At 40.0% G+C, this 24,573-nt stretch overlaps 1 protein-coding gene across 1 annotated transcript in view; it reads right to left on the bottom strand.

The window, feature by feature from the left end:
- LOC114643296 (NACHT, LRR and PYD domains-containing protein 3-like) overlaps window positions 1-24,573 on the bottom strand; it is a 182,591-nt gene that overhangs the window by 96,657 nt on the left and 61,361 nt on the right. Inside the window, exon 7 of the mRNA XM_051921826.1 lies at window positions 1,795-1,968. Within this exon, the coding sequence (XP_051777786.1) occupies window positions 1,795-1,968 (174 nt within the window). The remainder of the gene's footprint in view (window positions 1-1,794; window positions 1,969-24,573) is intronic.

Raw genomic sequence — 24,573 nt, 5'->3', positions numbered from 1 at the left:
CAGCAGATTTGATTTCTGCATTACCTGCTGCTCAGTTTATAAAAGGGAAAAGCCGACACTTTATTATGAATTATGATGGAGTGACCAGAGTGGCAGGAGAGCACAGGGCGAGTGTGACAGAGAGTCCTTAATGGCCGTGTAGTGACACTCAGAATATTCACATCTCTAGTTGGCCATTTGATTGTCTGCTGCCATTGGGGAACTGAGATGTGTGGATTGAAATAACAAAAGAAAGATTTGAGAGGCTGGGGGTTTGGACCTCTAATCACACCAGCGAGCTGCAGCTGAACATGAGTAGAAAAACATAAAAGGCGCTATATACTGGACTGATTAGAAAGTCACTTGATAGCCTGCACTTATTTTACAAGGAGATGTTTCTTTTAAATGTCCACAAGAAACACAAGTGTGAGTTACAAACACAAGAGGGCGCCACTTCATACTCTGCAGTACCTCAGTGACACCTCACCTTCCCAGAATTCTTCTCTCTGTTTCTCTCCTTATCTTGTATCTCCTTATCTTTGCTGTCCCACTCTGTCTGTTCCTGTCTGTCACCTCAGTCCAGCTCCAGTTGTCTCTTTCTCTTTGTCCATTGTCACTCTGGTCACTTCTTCTGCCCCACTGACTCTCCATCTTATTCTGTTTTAGTGACTTTAAACAAACTTTAGTGAGGAGATCAGAGGAGTGTTATGGAGGCACAAGTGGCAATGGATAAGTTACTTATCAGCCAGGGTTCCTCTCCTGGCTGGGATTCAAATTTCACTTTTTTGCTTATTTTGTCCTCACAGGTGGCACAGTGGTAGTGCTGCTGCTTTGCAGTAAGGAGACTGTGGAAGATTGTGGGTTCGCTTCCCGGTTCCTCCCTGTGTGGATAGCGCTTTGAGTACTGAGAAAAGCGCTATATAAATGTAATGAATTATTATTATTATTTTTCATGTTTACATTTTTGATTATTTAGTTTCTTCATGTGTAAAGATTGTTTGTTATGCTCCATGTGCTTTGTGGGTGGTTACCCAAGATGCAGGGATACCTGGCCATCACCATCAAGGGAGAAGTTTGAGGAAAACCTGCAGTCCCCTACGGTTCATTGTGAATGCCCTTGTGCTGTGATGAGTTTAGTTGCTTTTGTGACTATTCTTGTGCTGACGTCATTACTGGAGTTTTGATTTTTATAACCCTTCTTGGATTTTATGTATTGGAACATTGTTGCCCTTGGATTCCTTTTGTTGTTTCAAGCAACTCCTCTTGTGATCTTTGGAGTTTATGTTGGGCCTTAGAGCTTTTTTGTGAAAATTAAATTTTGTATTTATTAAGATTCTACATTGCTCTTTTGGTGACTAGTCTGGTTTGATGGTTCCCCCCACTTGATGGCATATCAATTTGTATTATTTGGGACTTACATGCTCCAGACTCTCTAGTTCATAAGAAGAGGAAATGTTGACAAGGGCGAAACCAAAATAAAGAATGGACAATGTGGGATTGTGGGACAAGAGATAAAACAACATGCTGAACAGAAAGGACAACCAGAGGATGAAAGAGACCACTGTGGGAGAGGGGCTCAGGGTCAAAATACTGTCTTTAAGAATTTAACAATTAAACAGAAATATGCAGCTGTGTCCTCGTCACGTCCACCTGTCTCCTCACGTGTGACACGGACGTCTGTCCTGATTAAACACAATGTTTATATGGTGGGTGTGGAACATAAAGAGCCATAAAGAAGAAATAAAATTCAACAAACACACGCATGCACACACACACACACACACACACACACACACACACTAGTTGTTCACTTACTTCAGTTTTTCTAATTTGCTGTTTTCACTTCTCAGCCCCTCACACAGCTGATCCACTCCTGAATCCTCCATGTTGTTTTTGCTCAGGGTCAGTTCAGTCAGTCGTGAGTGTGGAGCAGAAAGAGCTGAGGAGAGAGCTGAGCAACATCTGGAGGTGAGACCACAATAAGACAGGCTGTGGAGAAGAAGAGAGAGAAGTGAGGACATGAGGACAGGCAGACAGACAGACAGACAGACAGACAGACAGACAGACAGACAGACAGACAGACAGACAGACAGACAGACCGACCGTTGGGTGTCTCAATAAGAGACATGGTGACTACAAGCAGCGCTGGATGCTCAGGTGTGTCACTGAACACCAGGCTGCTGCCAGCATTTGAACTGAAACACAATTTGAACTCCACACCAATGCTGCCCTTCAATGCGCTATATACCTGAAGCATCTTCTGTCTGTTAGGTTGCCCTTAGTGATGAGAGGATGTCAGCCACCACACTGGACAGGAGTGTCACATAGCAGCACTGACCTTGTCCTCCACTTGAGTGTTCAGATGCACTTCTCCGAGTTGGTGACAGCTGAGTGACAAACTGTGATTTCTGTTCGTCATTCAAGACTCAGGGTGAGGACACAACTGAAATGATTGACAGGAGGCCATTTACAAATGCCAGCCTCTACAGATGTTCAGTGACAACAGCTGTAAATCAGTCAGCCTTTATTTTATAGAGCGCTAGTCACAAACTTACAACTCAAACAATAGGACAAATAAACACAACAAGCACAAAGATAAATAAGTGACAAGGGAGAGGTGACAGGAGAGGTGATGGGACACAGGAGGACATGACAGTCCAGTCCAGGAGGGACACACAGAGGGTCACCAGCTGCTCAGAGTGACACTCCACTCTGTCCGGTCATCTTCTCTAAGGCCTATCAGCCACCTGAGCTCAACGGAAAAACTCCACTCAGCTGGCTGGTGACACGGGTTCAAGGTGACGGGTTTGTTGTGTCATAGCGAGGGTCTCTCTTAGTGTCACTGCACACACCAGCTGTCACAGACATGATGGACTGAAGAGCTTTGGTGGTCAGTAGAGAGTTTGGACCCTGGTCAGGTCTCCTCTCTTCACTGCCACTTAACGACCACATTTAAAAAACTGAATAATAAAATAAGAGAGAGAGGGAGAGATTAGGAGCATGCACTGATACAGTGCATTGCTGCACCGACTACAAGACAAATCAACTCAGGATCCCCAGATTAGGCCCCAATTGCATCCATGCAATGGGTGACTCCTCAGCACCACACTATTTCAGATGAAATGGAACAGTGTGAGGCTTTTTATGGTGGCTAGAGTGCCAATTCTACCGCCAACTCCCAGGTTTTTCCTTGCAGGTTGGAGGGCCTACATGCAGGGTTGGATGCAGATTAACATCATACCAAGGACGAAGCAATTATAGGTTAAGGGCCTTGCTCAGTAGAGTCACTTTGGGTATTTATGGGATTTGAACTGGCAACCTTCTGATTACCAGTGCAGAGCCCTAGCCTCAGAGCCACCACTCCACCCAATAATAAATAAGACAGAGTATAAAATAATAAGACATTAGAAAAATCAAAATCAAATGAAAAATAAAAATAAAAATGTGTTTGAGAGTCACTGTGACAAAGTGGACAAATGGACGCAGTTTACAAATTAGAATTTGTGTGCAAATATTGATGAAGACATTCCAGATAAAAATATGAAGACAGACAAAGCCATCCCCTTTATTTTATATAGCGCCTTTCAATCCAAAGTCACTTTACATGTCCAGTTCTCTCCTTGTGTTCTTACTCTGAGCACAGACAGGTGACGTGACTCACTCAGGGTCACACAGCATGCGGCAGGCAGGAACTGAACCCGCGTCACTGGGATGTCAAATGCGGCACCTCAGCCACTGGGCCACAGAACTGGGAACCAGGATTGGCCAGAATGACAGAGGAGGTGGGACATGAGCTGTCAGTCAGCCTAAGGAGGTGTGAAGAGAAGGCGGCCATCTCAGTGAATTTGATTTATCAGGCCTTTGATCAAATGGGATGTTTTGGTGTCTTTAGATGACCTAAAATGTGGACTGACTGAAGTGTTTGATTATTGTGTTGTTAAACATTTGGTCAAAGTGTGAAGGCTAAGGAGGGCTGAAGTGACACACAGACACTCAAAAGTGTAACATGAACAGGACAGTGGAACAGTGGTTAGACACACATCAGGGACCAGGGAGCAAATCTGAACACACGACTGAGCTCTCGGCTCTTGGTGCTGATTCTTTTTCATGTTTATGCTGATAAGACTTTAGGGTGTTGGCTGACTTCATTTTTATAAGTAAGGTACTCAAGGACATGGTGACCATAACCTTCTAAAGTAAAATATATACAATGAGAGTGACATAAGTGACAAGGGCCACAAATGAAATGTCATTGGATAAACTCTGACGTGCCGAAGACCTCCAACAGGATGACACACTGAGCTGAGTTTGTGTGCTCGACTCACAACTGAAATCTTCTTAATGGCCGACGAGAAGATGAGCCAAAGACGAAGTCAGTTGACAAGTCAGTGCCGCATTTTAGGACTTTGTCAGGCCACTGACGACAGGACTCAGGGGGGGGATGGGGGGGATGAGACAGGGGGTTTGACGTGGGACTTTTCACACCTTCAAAAGCTCTAAGGCTGAGGTGAGCTGGTCTTGTACCCCATGCTTGTCCCACTCTGTTATTTTTATGATTTGCATTTGTTTTTTTATTATGTTAATATTGCAAATATAACCCTGTTTTTCTTGTAGCTGAGTGTCATTTGGGTTATTTCTGCTATTACTTCCTCTGAATTCTTCACGTTTTGTGGTAGTTTAAGCTATTTTATGTTTTCCTGTGATGCCATCTTCAGTTCTTGTGTGTCACTATTTTGTGTGTCTGCTGTAAAGGAGTTGATACAAAGTGACAGTCAGGGTCACACTAAGCGTTTTCTCAAAGATCAAGGAGTACAAAGTTCAGTCCATTGACTTCTGTGTTATCTGAGTCTGTGGATGTGACATAAAGAATAATCACTCGTGTGTGTAAAAGTCAGATGTCACAACTGGTGCTTTGTGTTTTGACTTTGAGTTTGGATTTCACTTTCAGTTTTGATACTCTGCTATTTTTTCCTGTTCTGATATCCTCTTCTTACTCTTGATTCTCATCTTTGTCTCAGTCCCTTTATTTTTTTGCCATTTTGATTGTAGTCCTGATTTAATCTCGGATCATTTAAAAAAAGTGAATCAGTGAGAGAAGATGGCTTTACAAAGATATGAAGCCCCTCCAGGGAGAGGTTAAAGAATTGAATACCCCGATGACACAAGTCATGATTACTTTGTGATAAATTCTAACTGATCTTTCTACTTTAAGTGCTCACACAAATCAAGGTGCTGGTGGTCTGCCAGTAGATGGTGGGAGTCACGTAAAGGACCAGCCAGTCCTCATGTGATTTGTTTTACTGGAGACCCTAAAAATGGTGGGGATTTTTGAATTAGCACAGGAGGTGGCAGCCAAATGCTGATTTTAAAAATCAGCTCATGTTGGTCATTTGATGTCACTGCTTGATGAGAAGCCACCTGAATGGACATTCACAATGACAAGACAAGTCTCAGTGCTGTCCATCTATTGATGATTTGGTTTATGAATTTAGAAATATTTTAAATATGGCTGTCTGATTAGAGGTGGCAGTCAGTCGATTACTAGAATTCAGACAAGACATTCAATCAGTTAGTAAATATAAAGTGACATTTGACATGTGAGCCAAAGAAGTGGAGTGAGAGTAATATGCACTGACATCTTTATTTAAAAGGGTTTAACTCGGGAAATCAAAGACAAGACAGGCAGTCATAATGTGTCCAGAATGTTAGATGAATAAATCGACTTGGTGCAACACAGAGGACTGCATCAAACAAAGATGTTTAGAAATAAACACAGAATGAGGGGCTTTGTCCTTTTCTTTAAAAGAGACAAATTCTGCAGTAGAAATGATTGGACTGGAATAAATGGCATTTCTATTGTGGTGAACATGGTCACATGGTAGTGGGATGGCACACATGGCAGGGAAACTAAAGTGTCGACTTCACGTAAGGGTTGGTGTGATGGGTCACATGAGGGTTGGTGTGATGGGTCATTGTGGGCAAACCTTTTTTTAATGATACCTGTGCACATCTTAAATAAAGACATAATGGTGTTACAGTAAATGATTCATTGGGAGCAGAGAATTTTATAAGCTCCTCTTTAGTAAAGAACTGTAAAATAATCCTGTTCATTTTCAATTTAAACGTCAAGTATTGACTGTGGATTGTAAGCCAAGGTTGAAATTGTCACAAGCCCACTTAGGCTACAAACAGAAATGCTCAATGTGAAACATGAAGATTCTTCATTACTCCGTCATCTGTTTGACACATTGTATTAAGATTCCATGGTTACAGAAGCACAATCCTGCTTTTGGTTGGAAATGTAAAAACTTTTAGACAGTGCTATCATCACTAGAGTTGAAGATTTACTCAGGTCTGGATTTAAAATGCAAGAAAAATCTCCAGCCATTATAATTTTATAATTACACATATTTTTAATGGTTATAAATATGTTTTGAATGCATTTCTGGATATCTATCATCCACATCCACATATATATTTATCAGAATTACTTTAGAATTGAATTAATTACCCAACACCATGACACAGTGCCCTTCAAGATCAGGTACTACATTTGATTATACATGATACAAATAGAATTGCTTTATGTATTGTAGCAGTTGAGGTTCTGATCCACCTCTTGAACCCTCAGGTACCACTCCGAACACCAGGTAAAAGTCCAAGACTTCTTTATTTTACAATAATACTGTGCACAAAGCACCCTCCACTCCATACTAATCATACACTAATCAATACTCTGAATACAAATACAATTACCAATCCTCCTCTCCCAGACACTTCACCACCCTAACTCCCAGCTCAGCTCAGTGTCTGGGCTTTCCCAGAGTCCTTTTATACACCCAGACCCGGAGGTGTTCCTGCCCAACAGTCCAAAAGTCTTTATTACTTCCGGGTCAGGGTAAAAGTCCTTTTCTTCAACCTGGAAGTACGTCATCTCTCCTGTTCACGTGACCAGGACGTACTTCCAGGTTATAGGGCACATACGAGTCCACGAGCATCCCTACAGCAGCTCCCGGTGGTCCCCAAGGTATCCAGCAGGGCTGTGTGTAGAAACTACAAAGTCCATGAGGCCCTGCTGGAATTTGGGGCCCGTCCATGCTGTTGGGAGAGATCCTCCTGGCGGCCTGGGGGTGCGGGCTGGAATATGAAGCCGGCCATCCATTACATTATTAAAATTTCAACACCTTTGGTGTTCTTTGTATTAAGGTTGGGAGCATGCACTGACCACCACACGACAAACCACCCAAATTGAGATCCAAGTGCAGCCGTGCAACGGGTGACATCTCAGCACCACTCTGAGCAGTCTAAGGTTTTTTACAGTGGCTGGAGTGCCAATCCTGCCACCAACCCCCAAGTTTTCCCTGCAAATCGGAGGTCCTGCATGTTGTGCATTCTTTGTATAGGTGGAGTGAAAAAAAATTCTTTGTATAGCTGGAGTAAAAAATTTGGCTGATCCAGTCTCTTCACAGTTAAAACAAATCCTTAGTAAGCAAGTCTTCTGTAAAAATACTATTATAGCCTTTAGGCCAGTGAGTTGGGCAAACACATTTTTTTTTTCTCTCTTTAGATCGTGATTGAGCCCTTTGACATTCCAGTTAACAAAATTCAATGGTTGGTCAGTGAGACACTGGTTCTGAATGTTTGATGACATTTGTAATCCATCCATCCATCCATTTTCCAACCCGCTGAATCCGAACACAGGGTCACGGGGGTCTGCTGGAGCCAATCCCAGCCGACACAGGGCACAAGGCAGGAAACAATCCTTGGCAGGGTGCCAACCCACTGCAGGACACACACAAACACACCCACACACCAAGCACACACTAGGGCCAATTTAGAATCACCAATCCACCTAACCTGCATGTCTTTGGAATGTGGGGGGAAACCGGAGCGCCCGGAGGAAACCCACGTAGACACGGGGAGAACATGCAAACTCCACGCAGGGAGGACCCGGGAAGCGAACCCAGGTCCCCAGGTCTCCCAACTGCGAGGCAGCAGCGCTACCCACTGCACCACCGTGCCGCCCACATTTGTAATCTTAAGTTAAAAAAGTGTCATTTCAAGATTCATCATTAACACTGATTTCATATTGTTATTGCCGAGTAGTATGACTAAGGAGGTTGTCATTATTTTGCCACTTACAATTGTCTTACAATTGTGGGGGTAAAAAGAACAGATAAATTGTAACTTAATCTCTCCCTAATACCACCCAGTTTGCCCCACTAAGTGAGGTCAGACTACTCTTCACAGGGTCCCAGTCCTCTGACATGCCAAGAGACAGGGCACATCCAACACAAAACAAGACTCCCTCAGCGGTGTGATAAGGATTACAGTAATCCCTTGCTACTTTGCGGTTCACTTTTCGCGGATTTTTAAATACAAGTGATTGCCTGCCTATCACGGAAGTTATGTTCCAGACCCATCAGCAACAGGAGAAAATCCGCGATATAGAAAGACCATATAAATAAGCATTTTTATAGTTTAAGCCTTAAAATACCCATCCCACATGCTTTAAACACATGTAAACTTATAAAACACACTTTGTTAACACATATGATATGTGGATGTCGGGCTAAGGATATGAGTAACATCTCACTATTATAAAACATTTTAACATCACGCAAGACAAGACAGTGAGACAGGAAAATTGGTGATGTACAGGCTTTTAAATTATTGACAGGCAGAGAGACAAGCAGCACAAAGCCAGCACAAAGTCCACTTCTCCTTAGCGTTCGGCTCCCCACCCCCTTGACAATGCGAAGTGGCAGGAGCGAACTGCGCCTCCGGGGAGGGGGGTTTGAGCGAACGTGCGTTCAGCCCTCACAAAACCACACTCACACTCCTCCTCCTTCCGAACGCGCAGAGCGACAAGCAGGCATTTTGGCAGAAACAGCACAAAGTCCATTTCTGCTCAGCGTGAGTTCATCTGCCCCCCTTCACAAAGCGAGTGCAGACACATTGACGTCTGATCACTGCGTGCAGTGTGCAGTGTTGGTCTGAGGTGTTTAAGAATGTAGAAAGTGTTTAAGAGCATAGGAAGTGTTTATAAGAGCGTGGGAAAGGTTAACAAGAGAGTGAGAAAGGTTTATAAGAGTGTGGGAAGGGTTTATAAAGCCTTAAAATATGTATAGATAATAAAATAAATATAGGTCGCTACTTCGCGGATTTTCACCTATCGCGGGTGTGGGGCTCTGGAACGTAACCCCCGCGATAGGTGAGGGATTACTGTACACTGAAATATCTTATAATAGTACAGTCAAGATACAATAAACTGAGAGTCTGATGTTAAATGGTCTTCTGTGAGGAGAAGAAGAAACTAAATGAGGCAACCAAGCTGTTTTGTTCAAATGGAACAGAAACTGTAAAAGAAATATGCTTAATTATGTGTATTGTAGGCATTATATGGAGTATGTATATGCTTTATCTTCCTCTTGTGTAGTGTTAGCAAAGGCAGCTCAAGTAATTTTATACATTTATATATAAAAGATTATGCATATGTAAATACATGTGCGTTCATATAAACATATAAGCCCCCATATACACTTTTGTTAAATACTTCTGTCACTTTCAGTTACTTAACGGTTGTGCTTATGCATATAAATTCAATAAAATAGACTACAATATAGGAACTGATAAAGTGTTCAAAAAAGAAAAGTGAAATTGTGTTATATGTTTCAAATGTAGACCTGAGACAGAACAGTGTTACCAGTGTGACAACTGGTTGAAAATGAAACATGCAAACACACACACGTATGCACAAATCCTTTGCTTTTTACTGATAGTTGGGTTTCAGCAACATGTCAACTGAACAATTTTTTTTTTTGGATTTATTCTTGAATAAAAGCATACTTGTTTTTTTACATGTTTGATGATAGTCTTTATTGGTTATTTGGGTTCCAGTTTTCACACATCCTATACTTCACAACAACATTATGTCATTCTTACTGTAACATATGAAAACATTTTCTGTTTTAGTCGTGTGTTCAGAATTTCTTGTTTCATATTTCCTCTGTCATTCTATATTTACAGAGATTGTTGTAGACATAGAACACACATAAAAAATATGTCTTTCAAATCATGATATTCGATTACCTATATAATTCCTTATAAATGCATTATCATATAAACACTGCCACACAGACTTGAACTAAGAGGACTGCAGTGGGGTGATGCCTTCATCTGACTAAATGGGGGGTGGGGGTGTAGCAGGGTGTGTTCTGCTAATCCACACATTTGCAAAACAAAAGCAGACTATTAATGCAGTGATAAGGAGCTACAAGCTTCTTGGCTTATGTCAGGAAACTTTAAGGAGGTCAGGGACAACGAAAAAAATCGTAACCTTCAGGTATTCTTCTGTTAATGATTGGCGAACCCACAAGCAGATTCTTTTTAGCATTGCAATGACACAATATGCCTCCTGTTCATGTTTTAAAGAATGTCAGATCAGTCTTTTTAGCTAATTAACTGTTTTTTTTGGAGAACTGGAGATACTGAATTGTCCTTCGACAAGCTCATTATTTGGTCACCATTCCTGAGGAGGATGTGGAAGTGGTGTGGAGCTACAATTACCTGGGGGTCCTCAATAACAACAAATTGGACTGGTTTGAATCTATGGTCGCAACTGACATAAAGGGCAGGGCAGACTGGACTTGCTAGGGAGGTCTTTTGATGTGTGCAGCAAGCTGCTGGAAATGTCTTACCAATCCACAGTAGCCATTGTTGTGTTCTATGCTGTGGTCCTCAGGGGAAGCAACTTGAGCACAAAAGAAGCACTATGCCTAAACAAACTCATCAGAAAAGCCTGAGTCATCACAGGGCAAATCCCAGACACAATGGAAGCTATTGCGGAAAAAGGGATGGTGGCAAAATTGGATGCCAGCATGAAAACTTCCCTCCATTTCCTCCAGGATGTACACTCTCATGGCGCACTTTTAGCCACAAGCCCATTCAACCATGATGTGCTAGGAAGCGTCTCTGGGAATCTTTTCTGCCCACCGTTATCAGGCAATTCATTGCTTCCACCTGAGACTCATTAAGTTTTTTATTTATTGATTGATTGGTTGGATGTATTATTTGTCCTTTGAGTCTGTATTTTTGTATTTTTTTATTTTTCTGCTGCTGTATGCATTTGAATTTCCATATGGGATTAATAAAGTTTATCTAAGCTAAAATAAATGCAGATCATTTCTCATATAATATCCTCTTTCTGTCTGAGAATTGACAGGTGTGTCACACTTTATCCTATAGTTTATCAAATTAAGCTTATAGGGTTTGAGGCATTTGATCGATATTTACGCTAAGCAGTTGAGATCTAAGTGTCATATTTAAAGCCCTCTGCTATTATTTTAGAAAATAATTCAACTACAAATTTCACTGGGTTAGAACTTTCATAGTTTTCAGGAAGTCCTTCAGTTCTAATGTTGTTTCTTCAAACACTACTAGTTTGTCACAAAGCACTTCATATTCAGATTCTACAACAGTTATTTTTTTTTTTATCTGCGGTAGATATCATTTGTTCTACTTATTCAATGTGAGTCATAAATATTTGCTTAACTTCTTCCATGTAAGCCACAAGTATATTAATTTTACCCTCCATGTTGCTAATATTTTCTTATGTGTTTCCATCTTTGTTTGTTAAATTTCCCTTTAAATTTACATTAAAGATATTTTAAACACACCCCCTAATCTTTTTTGTCCTGGGGGGTATTTTTCGTACATGGATTACTCGTTTAGCCCGATGTAATTGTTGATGACTTGGCCTGATCCTGGATCTGTCAGTTTTTCGAAACTCTTGCTGGATGTGTTGTCATAGCAACACATCCAAATCCTCAAACCTGCTCAATGTAAACAAGGATTAGCTCACACACTTAATCAGTGTCCGTACATGGAATTCATTCAGTCATGGCTTCGGCATTCATGAATGAGCGACCAATTGATATTGGTGCACAAATTATACGAAGAGAATTTCATATAGAGAGGGTTTTGCGCGATCAGAAAGATCCTTTATTGCTCCTGGAGGAAATTATTTTCAAAAGATACCGCTTTAGCCGAGGGGGAATATTGTACCTCAAAGATTTATTAGCACCTTATATTTGAAGTCAAACTCGGCGAAGTCGGGCTCTCACAACCACACAGACAGTAGGCATTGCTTTGAGGTTTTTTTTCAAGTGGCACTTTGTTTATATACAGTAGGCGATGTGGAAAATCTAACTAAAAGTGCAGTTTGCCAGGCAATTCATAAAGTCTGTTTGGCTCTGAAATATTTCCTTTGGGTTTTCATAGTGTTTCCTGGACACCTGCGTGTGCAGACAATAAAAGAGGTGTATCATGCCATTGCAGGTAGGCAACACAAAGGCAAAAACACCCACAGTTCTGTAAAAGAATCTCACAATCAACCTAACATTCTCATTACCAGGATTTCCAAATGTGATTGGGGCACATGGGACTGATCAGAGTGGAGTTTGATCAAACATTATTTGGAAAGTGTACCTCTCCTCCTGATGAATAATCAGACACAGTGTCTTCATCAAAATGAAAAAAAAAAAAAAAAAAAAAATATTTGACCTTCATCAATATCTCGTTGGTCAGACACCAAGTTCTAGGGATATGACATTCCCTGCCACCTACCCAACAAAAAAGAGGGCTATATGGAACATACCTATGGCACACATCGAAGACAAATATATGCAATGACCATCCTTTACATGAAATGAAGTGACCACTGCTTCCTACCACTGGTTCTGAGGAGGAGCTTCCCCCTGATGGCCTCAGAAACAGGGCGATGGGCATTTTGCTGGAGAGCCAACTCTTCTGCAGGGGTTAGGTCTGAACCGCGTGGACCTCCACCTGTTTTTGCTTGTCTGCCTTCTTCTTATTAGCTATAAAATTAATGTTTTTTATATTATATATGATTCTTTATGTCAACAATTTTAAATAGTTATATACCAATATTTACCAGTTTGAAGTATATTTTTGTACTTCACTTTAACCTGTTCCCGTGTTCTCCTTGTGGTCACGTTTGATCTGGAATTATGACATATTAAATAATAATCAATCTGACACATTGGAAATGAAACGCTGCATTCAGTAGGTACAATGCACACTACTTAGCGTTTAATTTGTGGGCCACTTTTTGCCAGCTGTCTTTTCTGGTTTGGGCTGCTTTTGCAGTGTTACACCTTATGCATATTAAATCTTGAAATTCTTCATGTCCTTCGAATTAAAGGTCCTGTTCCGCTTGTGTGAAAAAAATGCACCCGTCATTTTGTTACAGCTTATCAAAGACTTGCTGATCATGTTTTCTAGACTCAATATATATGGGCTTTTCTTTTTTTTTATTAATTTTATTGTAATCATTCCGTACAAATAGATCAATTTTTACAAAAAATAGGATTGAAAACAAATCAAACCCCACCCCTGAGAAGCAGAGCATGGCAAAAGGAGTAATACTTAACGCTATAAAAATACCTAAATTGTTGAGTTTAATAGTAGGATAATCGCCTGGTTAATGCTTGTTTGGAGTCTTCTGTCGCTCGTTATCCAACCTGCGACTGGCCTCCTCCAGTATCCAACTGCTGAGCTTCTTCGACTGCGTCTTCTCCAGTCTGTGCCTCTGCTGTCGGTGCTGTATTTCGACCCGGACGTCATACTTCTCCCTCGTCGGAGATACATCCACCGTGGGTCTCGCCGGAGATTCCGAACGGACGTCTCGAAAGGAATTAACTCCTTTTGGTCTGATTTTCGGCACCCTCCACACAACACAGATAGGAACGCTGATCATAGCGTGTTGGCCAGCTTAGCTAGGTCGACTAACACCACTGTCAAATGCGACAGCAACATTGTCAGCTTTGGTCTACTGAACATCCGCTCACTCACGAGCAAGGAACACCTCATTCAGGATCTCCTCATTGACCGTAAGTTTGACTTTCTCTGTTTAACTGAGACTTGGCAGCAACCTCAAGACTTTTCACAACTTAATGAATGCACCCCCCCGGGGTTTGTTTACACTTGTCAATCCCGTGCCTCTGGCCGTGGAGGAGGTGTCGCGATTATTTATCGCGAGAAGTGGAAAGTCCTGCCGTTGTCTGCTCCTGCTGTTAGCTCTTTTGAATCGACTGTGTGTCAACTGTCTGGCCCAGTTCCTACCATCATTGCAACTGTCTACCGTCCTCCTAAGTCAAACAACAATTTTTTGAACGATCTTGTTACCTTACTTACTCATTTATCTGTAATTACCCCAAATATAATTCTGCTGGGGGATTTTAATGTACATCTGGACAATATCAATATCCCTCTCACTAGAGACTTTTTATCATGCCTGGAGAGTTTTGGATACCAGCAGCACACTGATGTTCCTACTCATTGTAAAGGACATATCTTGGACCTGATCTGCTACTCTGGTGTTGTTCCTTTTGATCTCACAGCAGATGAACTCACTATAACCGACCATTTTCTTCTTTCATTCAATGCCAAACTTACCTTTTCTGTTCCTAAGCTTCCACGTCTCATAGCCTTTCGCAACATTAAAAATATTAACTTGAATTTGCTGTTTTCTAGAATCGATTCCCAAATGGACTTTTATAATTTATCCACTCCCATAGAACTGGTCTCATATTATAACACCTGTCTTAATGGTATTCTTAATTCTCTGGCTCCGCTAAAAACCCGTTCTGTTTCTTTTTCTTTTTCTGCCCCTTGGTTTACGCCTGAACTTCGGCTTCTGAAAGCTAAGGGCAGGCAACTTGAAAGGTTGTTTAAAAAATCCGGACTCTTTGTCCACAAAGAGATGTATAAAAATCATCTTCTCTATTATAAGGATTGTATAGCTCAAACCAAGTCTAATTATTATACTCAGTTAATTACTCGTAATACAGGTAACACCAAGACTTTGTTTTCTTTACTTAATAATGTTACACAACCTCCAGACTCTTTACCATCTCACCTTTACTCAACTGTTTTCTGTAATTCTCTTTTGTCCTTTTTTCAACGAGAAAATCCAAAAGATACATCAGCACTTTGGTCCAGATCCTCTCTGTATTCCTTCTGAACTACACTCGCCTATTCACTTTTTCCTCTTCTTTCCAGCTTCCCACTTCCTCCCCTGCCTACAGTTCTGGTTAAAGCCTGCCTCCCCTCTCTAGTCCCTCTCATTTCTGCCATCATTCACTCTTCTCTTACTACTGGTATTATTCCCTCATCTTTTAAAACTGCTGCTATAACCCCAATACTAAAAAAACCTGGTGCTGATCCTACTAATTTCAATAATTTTCGCCCCATTTCTAACTTGCCCTTTATCTCCAAAATTCTTGAAAAAATAGTGGCTATCCAACTTCACACCCATTTATCTCACAATAATCTGTATGAAAAGTTCCAGTCTGGTTTTCGGCCCCTTCATAGTACAGAAACGGCACTTGTCAAAATTACTAATGACCTCCTTATGGCTGCTGACTCTGGTCTAATCACTATTCTCATCCTCCTTGATCTGAGTGCGGCCTTTGATACTATTTGTCATACCACTCTCCTTAATAGATTATCTCTGATTGACATTACCCACACTCCACTTGATTGGTTTAGATCCTACCTCTTAGGCCGCACTCAGTTCATACAACTTAAAACCTTCACATCCCAACCCACCATTGTTACTTCTGGTGTGCCCCAGGGCTCTGTCCTGGGGCCTCTTCTTTTTATTATTTACCTTCTTCCCCTTGGCAATATTTTTCGCAAATATAACATTAATTTTCACTGTTATGCTGCTGACACCTAGCTCTACCTTGCTGGTAATCCCACCTCCTCTTTTCCAACACCCTCGCTTATTGACTGCATTGCTGAAATTAAATCCTGGTTTTCTTCGAATTTTCTTAAATTAAACAGTGACAAAACTGAGGTTCTCCTCATTGGTTCAAAATCATCATTATCCAAAACCAATAATCTTTCTCTTATTATTGATAACTCTGTTGTTTCCCCCATCATCTCAGGTCAAGAGTCTGGGTGTCATCCTTGACAGTACTCTATCTTTCCAATCTCAAATTAATAATATCACCCGGTCTGCATACTTCCACCTACGTAATATTAATCACATTCGCCCATCCCTCACTCCTCATTCCACTGCCATTCTTGTTCATAGTCTTGTCACTTCTCGGCTGGACTATTGCAATTCCCTCCTCTTTGGTCTCCCGAATAAATCTCTTCATAAGCTTCAGTTAGTCCAGAATTCTGCAGCACGCATCATTACTCAAACCCCATCTATTCACCATATTACTCCGGTCTTGCAGCAGCTTCATTGGCTCCCGATTAAGTTTCGTATTGATTTTAAGATTCTACTATTAACATTTAAGGCCATCCATAACCTTGCCCCTCCATATCTGTCTGACCTTCTTCATGTTGCCATTCCATCCCGTAACCTTAGATCCTCTTCCTCCACCCATCTAACTGTCCCTCCCGCCCGTCTAACCACCATGGGGAGCAGAGCTTTCAGCCGTTCTGCTCCCAAGCTCTGGAATTCATTGCCTGCGGATCTCTGAAATATCAAATCATATTCATCCTTCAAATGTAAACTTAAAACGCATCTGTTTAAAATGGCTTTTTCTTTTTCCTCCTGATTATAATGGTTTTGTTTGGTTTTAATTTCTAGATTTTCTGATGTTTTAAGTTTTTTATAATTATGTCTTTTATTTAATTGTTTATTTATTTATTTATTTATTGTTGTTCGGTGTCCTTGAGTTCCCTGAAAAGCGCCTTGTATAAATAAAATGTATTATTATTATTATTATTATTATAATAGGGCAATAAACATAAATGGAGAAGAAAAAGAAATGTGGAGATAATTCTTATTATAAAATATTATTGATTAGATCCTGCAAGGTTTTGAAAAAATTCTGTACAGATCTTTAAATGAGAATTTGATTTATTTCAATTTCAAATAATATAAAACATCGGTTTCCCACTGACTTATCAGGAGAGTTAGGGTTCTTCCAATGTAACAAAATAAGTCTGCGTGCCAAAAGTGTAGTGAATGCAATCACAGTTTGCTTGTCCTTCTCCACTTCAAGTCTGTCTGGAAGAACACCGAACACAGCTGTTAATGGGTTAGGAGGAATTGTGACACCAAGGCTGTCTGAAAGGTACTTAAAAAGCTTGGTCCAAAATTAAACATGTGACCCAGTGAGGCAGGAGCTTGGTTGCAGCGTTCGCAGGTTGGATCTTGCCCTGGAAATATTTTGGACAGTTTTAAGTGAGACAGATGTGCTCGATATATAATTTTGAGTTGAATAACTGTATTCGGGCGGCACGGTGGTGCAGTGGGTAGCGCTGCTGCCTCACAGTTGGGGGACCTGGAGACCTGGGTTCGCTTCCCGGGTCCTCCCTGCGTGGAGTTTGCATGTTCTCCCCGTGGCTGCATGGATTTCCTCCGGGCGCTCCGGTTTCCTCCCACAGTCCAAAGACATGCAGGTTAGGTGGATTGGCGATTCTAAATTGGCCCTAGTGTGTGCTTGGTGTGTGGGTGTGTTTGTGTGTGTCCTGCGGTTGGTTGGCACCCTGCCCAGGATTGGTTCCTGCCTTGTGCCCTGTGTTGGCTGGGATTGGCTCCAGCAGACCCCCGTGACCCTATGTTCGGATTCAGCGGGTTGGAAAATGGATGGATGGATAATTGTATGCTTTGCATATATGGAACTCGAGTGGATTCTCTGCATTGCTACCTTCCACTCCTTTTCTGATATACTAATTAAGAGATCTTTTTCCCATTGTCCTCCTGGATCTTTGAAATGAAGGGACTCTAATAAAATTTTATATATTGCAGAAATGTTGTCTAAGTCCTCGAAATTGAGCAGTATTTTTTCCAGCATGGTGGAGGGTACGAGATGAGGAAAATCGGGCAGGTTCTGTTTAACAAAGTTTCTAATTTGAATATAGTGAAAGAAATGTGTAGCTGGAAGGTTAAATTTGGAATGTAATTGTTCAAAGGATGCAAAGAAATTGTCTATATAAAGATCTCTGAGCAATTTAATCCTAAATCTTTTCCAGATATTAAAAACTAGATATGTTTGCGAGGGTTGAAAGAGGTGGTTCTCTTGCAGAGGTGCCACAGATAAAAGATTCTCCATCTTAAAATGCTTTCTAAATTGGTTCCATGTTCTGAGTGACTGAAGCACAATTGAGTTATTAGTATATTTGCAATAACTTGCATTTATTTGGGCGCAGAGCAGGGAATATAAAGAAGTACTACAGGATTTTACTTCTATTGTGGACCAAGCCTGTGTATGTTCATTTATTTGTGTCCAGGTTTTTATAGCTTGTATGTTTGCTGCCAAGTAATAAAACTTAAAATTAGGTTAAGCCATGCCACCTTCTGCCTGAGGTCTTTGTAGGGTCACTCTTCGGATACGTGGATGTTTTGAGTTCCAAATAAATGAGGCTATTGTTGAATCTAATTGTTTAAAAAATTATTTATTGATGTATAATGGGATGTTTTGAAATAAAAAAAAGAAGCTTAGGAAGGATATTCATCTTAAAACAACGTTAATCCAGCTAGAGTGAGATGAAGGGTTGACCATCTATGCAAGTCTTGCTTAATTTTTTCCATACAGATGGCAAAATTTTGTTGATGAAGAGCTTTATGTTTATAGTAAAAGGTAGGGTGTCCAATCTAATATTATATGCTTGTGAATTCACTGGAAAGAGTATACTTTTATTCAGATTAATTCTGAGACCAGAGATCTTTTGAAATTCTGTAAGCGCTGTTAAAACTGCAGGCACAGTGTTTTCTGGGTCTGATATATATAAAACCATATCATCTGCATATAGAGAAATTTTCTGTTCCAGTCCTTCTCTGATAATCCCCTTTATCTGATTAGAATTTCGACAGTGGACCTCCAGTGGTTCAATGGCGATTGCAAACAGCAGTGGTGACAAGGGGTATCCTTGTCTGGTGCCACGTTCTAGTTTAAAGTAGTTTGAACAAATGTTGTTAATACAAACTGAAGCTTCTGGATTGATATACAGTAGTTTGATCCATGCACAAATAATCGAGCCAAACCCAAATTTCTCTAATGTAGTGTAAAGGTAGTTCCATTCAATCATGTCAAATGCTTTTTCTGCATCCAATGATAATAATATCTCTGGGGTGTTTGATTTTGCTGGTGAATATCTTACATTAAACAGGCGTCAAAGATTGGAAGATAATTGTCGGCCTTTAATAAATCCAGTTTGATCTTGTGATATTACCGAAGGCAGCACTTTCTCCATCCTTCTAGCTATGATTTTTGAGAGTATCTTGACATCATTATTCAGAAGTGAAATTGATCTGTATGATGCACATTGTAACAAGTCCTTATTTTGTTTAGGAGAGACGGTGATTAATACTTGACGAAAGGTTTGAGGTAGAATTTGATTGTCTCTAGTTTCTGCAAATGTTGCCAATAAGAGGGGACCTAGCTGAGTAGAGAATTTCTTATAAAATTCTGCAGGGTAGCCATCAGGGCCTGCTGATTTGCCGCCTTGAAGTGACTTTATAGCATCTAGTAATTCTGATAGCGTCAGAGGTTTAACCAGTTCCTCAGCGCTAAAAGTATCTATTTGTGGTATCTGTAATGTATCCAGAAATGCATTAGATTGAGTGTTGTCTTCTTTTAACTCAGTAGAATATAAGGTTTTATAGTAGTCTCTAAATGTGTGCATTATATTTTTATGGTCAATGATTTCATCTCCATTCATTTTGGTGATTACTGGGATTGCATTGCGAACTTCTTGCTTGTGGATTTGTTGAGCTAAAAGCTTATTAGCTTTCTCTCTGTGTTCATAGTAATGATGTCTTTATTTATAAATAAATTGTTCAGTTTCTTTAGTTGTCAAGATGTTGAGTTCTGTATGTAGAGCCTGCCTTTTCCTATGAAGAGCCGCACTTGGACGTCTGGCTTGTTCTTCATCTATTCTAGTAATTTTGCTTCTTAGCTCTGGCACTTTCTTGGTTTCTAATTTATTTCTGTGGGAAAGATATGAAATAATCTGCCCTCTTAAGGAGGCCTTTAGAGTTTCCCAGAGTGTTCCTGCAGAAACCTCTGAGGGTAAGTTTGTCTCTAGGAAGAAACTGATTTGTTTGGATATAAATTCTGTACAGTTCTCATCTGATAATAGAAGTGGGTTAAGATGCCATCTGCGAGGTGAGTGTGAGGGGCATAATGATTTTATCTCCAAGACCAGAGGTGCATGGTCGGAGATAACAATTGTGTCATATTTGCAAGATTTAATCGTAAGCAGTAAATTATTATCTATAAAGAAATAATCATTTCTTGAGTAGCTATGATGCACTGGTGAGTAGAACGAATATGTTCTTGAGTTTGGGTTTAGAAACCTCCAGGGGTCTGATAAGTTGTGGTTAGTTACAAACTGTGTAATTGTCTTTGTAGTGTTAGATGTCATCACCACTGTGACAGGAGTCCTATCTAAGAGTGGATTTAAAACACAATTAAAGTCCCCAGCCATTATAATTTTATGAGTGTTCACATTGGGAATAGATGCAAATAGATTTTGCATGAATTCCTTATCATCGATATTGGGTGCATAAACATTTATCAAAAATGATATATGGGCTTTTCAATCAGCGCGGGCACGCGCATGCATCTCGGATGATTACATCCAGCTAGATCTATTCACCGGCATTAAGTCATCCAAGATGAGGCATCTGATCTCGGATGATTTAAGCAACGTACGAAAAATACCCCCCTGGTTCAGTTTATCTATTCAGCTGTGTGTTCTCTTGATATCTTTCTTTAGATCTACTCTGAGGGTGGTGATCAATACCTTCACCTTAGTCAGCACTTCTTTGAATCTCCGTGCTCAGAAGTCATAGTTACGTATCCAAAAAGAGTTGATTCTGTTAACCCACAGGGTGTGCGTTGTTGGTAGTAGCTGACAATAGGGATGTCGAGACCCTGCCCAGTCCAGATATACAACATGAATCCTTCCTTTACCTGTCTCCTCAAGCTCAGCCTGTGGTATGCCATATTGTGAAGTTGAACTTGATACTGGTTTAGACTTCTGTAGATCTTTCACTCTCTTTCCTTTTCTTTAAGGTCTTTGGTTTCTTCCTCATGTCAGTCAGTCATTTTCCAACCCACTATATCCTAACACAGAGTCACTGGTGTCTGCTGGAGCTAATCCCAGCCAACACAGGGCGCAAGGCAGGAACAAATCTCGGGCAGGGCACCAGCCCACCGCAGGATTCTTCCTCATGTTTTTAATATATTTGTAAGCAATTCCTCTTTAGTTAATACAGGATATGCTGAATAAATAAAAAAGGCAAAATAAACACTGGTGCCATCTGAGCAGCATCTTAGACGTCCATCTGTCACAATGATCAAGACAAATGAATGCTTAAAAAGCATTTGATCAAATACATTCTTGGTTCTACTGCTCCTGTGCTGAGACATGCTGACATGTCACTACAAAACACTGTTGAAGAAGACACATCTAATAGAGTAGTGGGGGCCATTTGGTCACAGAATTTTTTTTTTCCCTAAACGGGACTGTTTAACATCACACCCTTGGTTTATTGTATTATAGGATTATACTATTATATGTTATCTGTTTTTCTCCATTGGTACTGTTTAGCATCATACCCTGGGTTTATTATTAAGGGCCTTTTCAAGATTATATTCTAGGTTTATAGTATATAGATAGTTATACTGCTTATAGATATCTCTACTTTATTCCTTCTACACCGCTGCTTGTGAGTGTGTTTTGTTCTATACGTGCTCTGTCTTTAGGCATGTCAGAGGACTGAGACTTTGTGAAGTGTAGTCTAGCCTCATTTGGGGAGGCAAAATGGGGAGGGTGGGAGGTCTGGGGGAGGAGAGAAAGAGAGCAAGCTATTTCTGATCTATCCTTTTAATCCCCACAATTGTGCCGATACAACAATAGGCTTCATAACCAAAATTCCTGGCAATATTGGAAATTAAGGTTAAATCTATAATATGTAATAACGTACTACCTTAATTTAAGACTATAAAATGAAAACAAAAGTTGTCCTGACCAAACATTGAACTTTGTGAGCTGGAATGTCAAAGGTCTCAATCACAAATTTAAGAAGAAGAAAGTATTCTCTCACCTAACAGGTCTAAACACCAAGATACAGAACATTCACTTAATCAGTAAGGATCTGTTTTGGTTGCAAAGAAAATGGACTAGACAAATATATCACTTCAGAGAGGTTTATGAATCTTATTTCATAGAACAACTTCATTTGTAGTATCAGATGTAGTATCAGATCCTTAAGGACGATATGTGATGGTGATGGGTAATTTATTTAACTGTAAAGTGATTTTGATAAATATCTACACACCCAATGTGTATGACTGAGACTTTATCCAAAACATGTTTGCATTCATTCCTAACTTTAACACTCATAAAATTATAATGGCTGGGGATTTTAATTGTGTTTTAAATCCAGACCTGAATAGGTCTTCAGCTACTGGGGTGATAACATCTAACACTTCAAAAAAAAATCACACATTTTTTTAATTAATCATAACTTCTAAATCCATACTTATTCCTTCTTCTCACCAATACAACATTGTTATCCAAGAATTGGTTATTTCTTTATAGATAACAATTTCTTGCCAACAGTCAAATCTTGCAATTACGATGCTATTGTTATCTTCAACTATACCACTATGATCATGGAGCTCAAATCATTATGCCCCACATATTCATCTTGCAGCTGGTGTCTTAATTCGCTGTTATTAGCTGACAAGAACTGTACAAAATTTATATCTAAGCAAATTGATTTCTTTTTTAGAGACAAATGCATCCTCAGAGGTTTCTGCAGGAATTCTCTGGGAAACTCTGAAAGCACTTTTAAGAAGACAGATTATTTCATATCTATTCCACAAAAATAAATTGGAAACCAAGAAGACCTCAGAATTAATCAATAAAATTACCAGAATAGATCAAGAACACATCAAGGGCCTCATGCATAATGATGTGCGTAGAATTCACACTAAAACATTGCGTATGGACAACAGTGGAAATGTGCGTATGCACAAAAAAATCCAGTTGCATAAATCTGTGCATTCGCCAACTTCCACATTCTTCCGCTACATAAATCCCAGTCAGTGTGAAAAGTAACGCAAATGCACGCGCCTGCTGCCACTCCCCAACTCCTCCCAGAATTATGCCTCTTTGAATATGCAAATCAATATAAATAGCCACTTAAGCTCAGCGTTCTGTGAAAAGGCAATGGCACAAGCACTTGGGAAAATAGAAGAATTTCAGCGAATACCAAGTGGAAGCAAAGAAAAATGTACTATTTGTTGGTTTAAATAGTGGTATAAACAACAAAAGGAAGTTGATCGAGTGACATAGAGAGTTGGAGAAAGCTCAATTTCACAAAGTCGCACAGTGCCCGAAATAATAAAGAAGTTGTCAGATATCACAGCTGCCGTGAAAAAGTGAGTCGTAGCCCACCGTCTGAGAGTCAAATGAAAGCTTTTTAGGGTACAGAGAAAAGAAAAAAATAGGGACACCGTGAGAATAAAGCTTGAAATGTCAACTTTAATCTCAAAATTTCCACTTTAATCACATAGTTTATTTTGTCATTAAAGTAGAACATCATAAACTTCATCTTTGAATCATTTAATTTACTAGTTTCTCAAATACAATCTTAACTAAAGTAGCACATTAAATGCTTTGTTTTTTATTTGATCTTCTGTGTGTGAATCACTATGTGCTTCTTAAACAGGCTTTCTTTTCCTCCGACAGGACACAGAATCTTTTACATTCGTGGTGTTACAGCTCTCTGAATAAATAAAATACTGAGATATATACTTATTATAATTTTCCTGATGATAGGAGTTAAAGCATGTTATTAAACATGGGAACACGGTGGTGCAGTGATTATGACAAGCTTGCACCTCCTCCAGAGATTGTTCATGTCTCCCGCAAGATGCTTGCTGCTCCATGCACGACCTTCGATGAAATAGTTTTTTGCAGCAGTACTGTCTCTCTCAAACGTACTAACCTCCAATTCCTGTCCTTCCTTTTCTTTCTCCAAGTAACCAATCGCCACACAATCAGCTCTGTAATAGATGTTAAGCCATCTGTAAGCTTAGAACGCTGATTCTTCAAGACTTTTAAGAAACATTGAAATATCTTCGTAGTACATGTTTAATTACTCTATCCATCTGTCCTTTCAGTACTGTGCTAGCCCCAGCAGGAATACAGCGCGAGGCAGGAACAATTACTGATCGGAGAGCCAGCTTGTTGTTAGCGCTGCACCACCGTGTCCTCACATGTTTAATTATTAACAATATACATTATTTAAATGATGTTAACATTTTATGTGTATAATGTAATAAACATATTTTGCAACACTTCATCTTAAAAATGATATCGTCATCATATGTAAATACGCGCTTTATAAAGTGGCTCAGGTTGTGCAATATTATAACTGTAGTGCAAGTTTACAGTGAGATAATTGTATTAATAAGTTCAAACAGTTCTACAAGGAGGACTTGATGGACTGATTGTTTGTTTTTATAGTTCTTGGGATGAAACTGTTTTTGAACTGTGATGTCCCTACAGGAAAGGCTCTGAAGAGTT

The sequence above is a fragment of the Erpetoichthys calabaricus genome (genome assembly GCF_900747795.2).
Source record: "Erpetoichthys calabaricus chromosome 1 unlocalized genomic scaffold, fErpCal1.3 SUPER_1_unloc_26, whole genome shotgun sequence".
Classification (NCBI taxonomy): Eukaryota; Metazoa; Chordata; class Cladistia; order Polypteriformes; family Polypteridae; genus Erpetoichthys; species Erpetoichthys calabaricus.
Note: the sequence above shows the minus strand (reverse complement) of the source record. Positions and strands in the feature narration are given on the sequence as shown.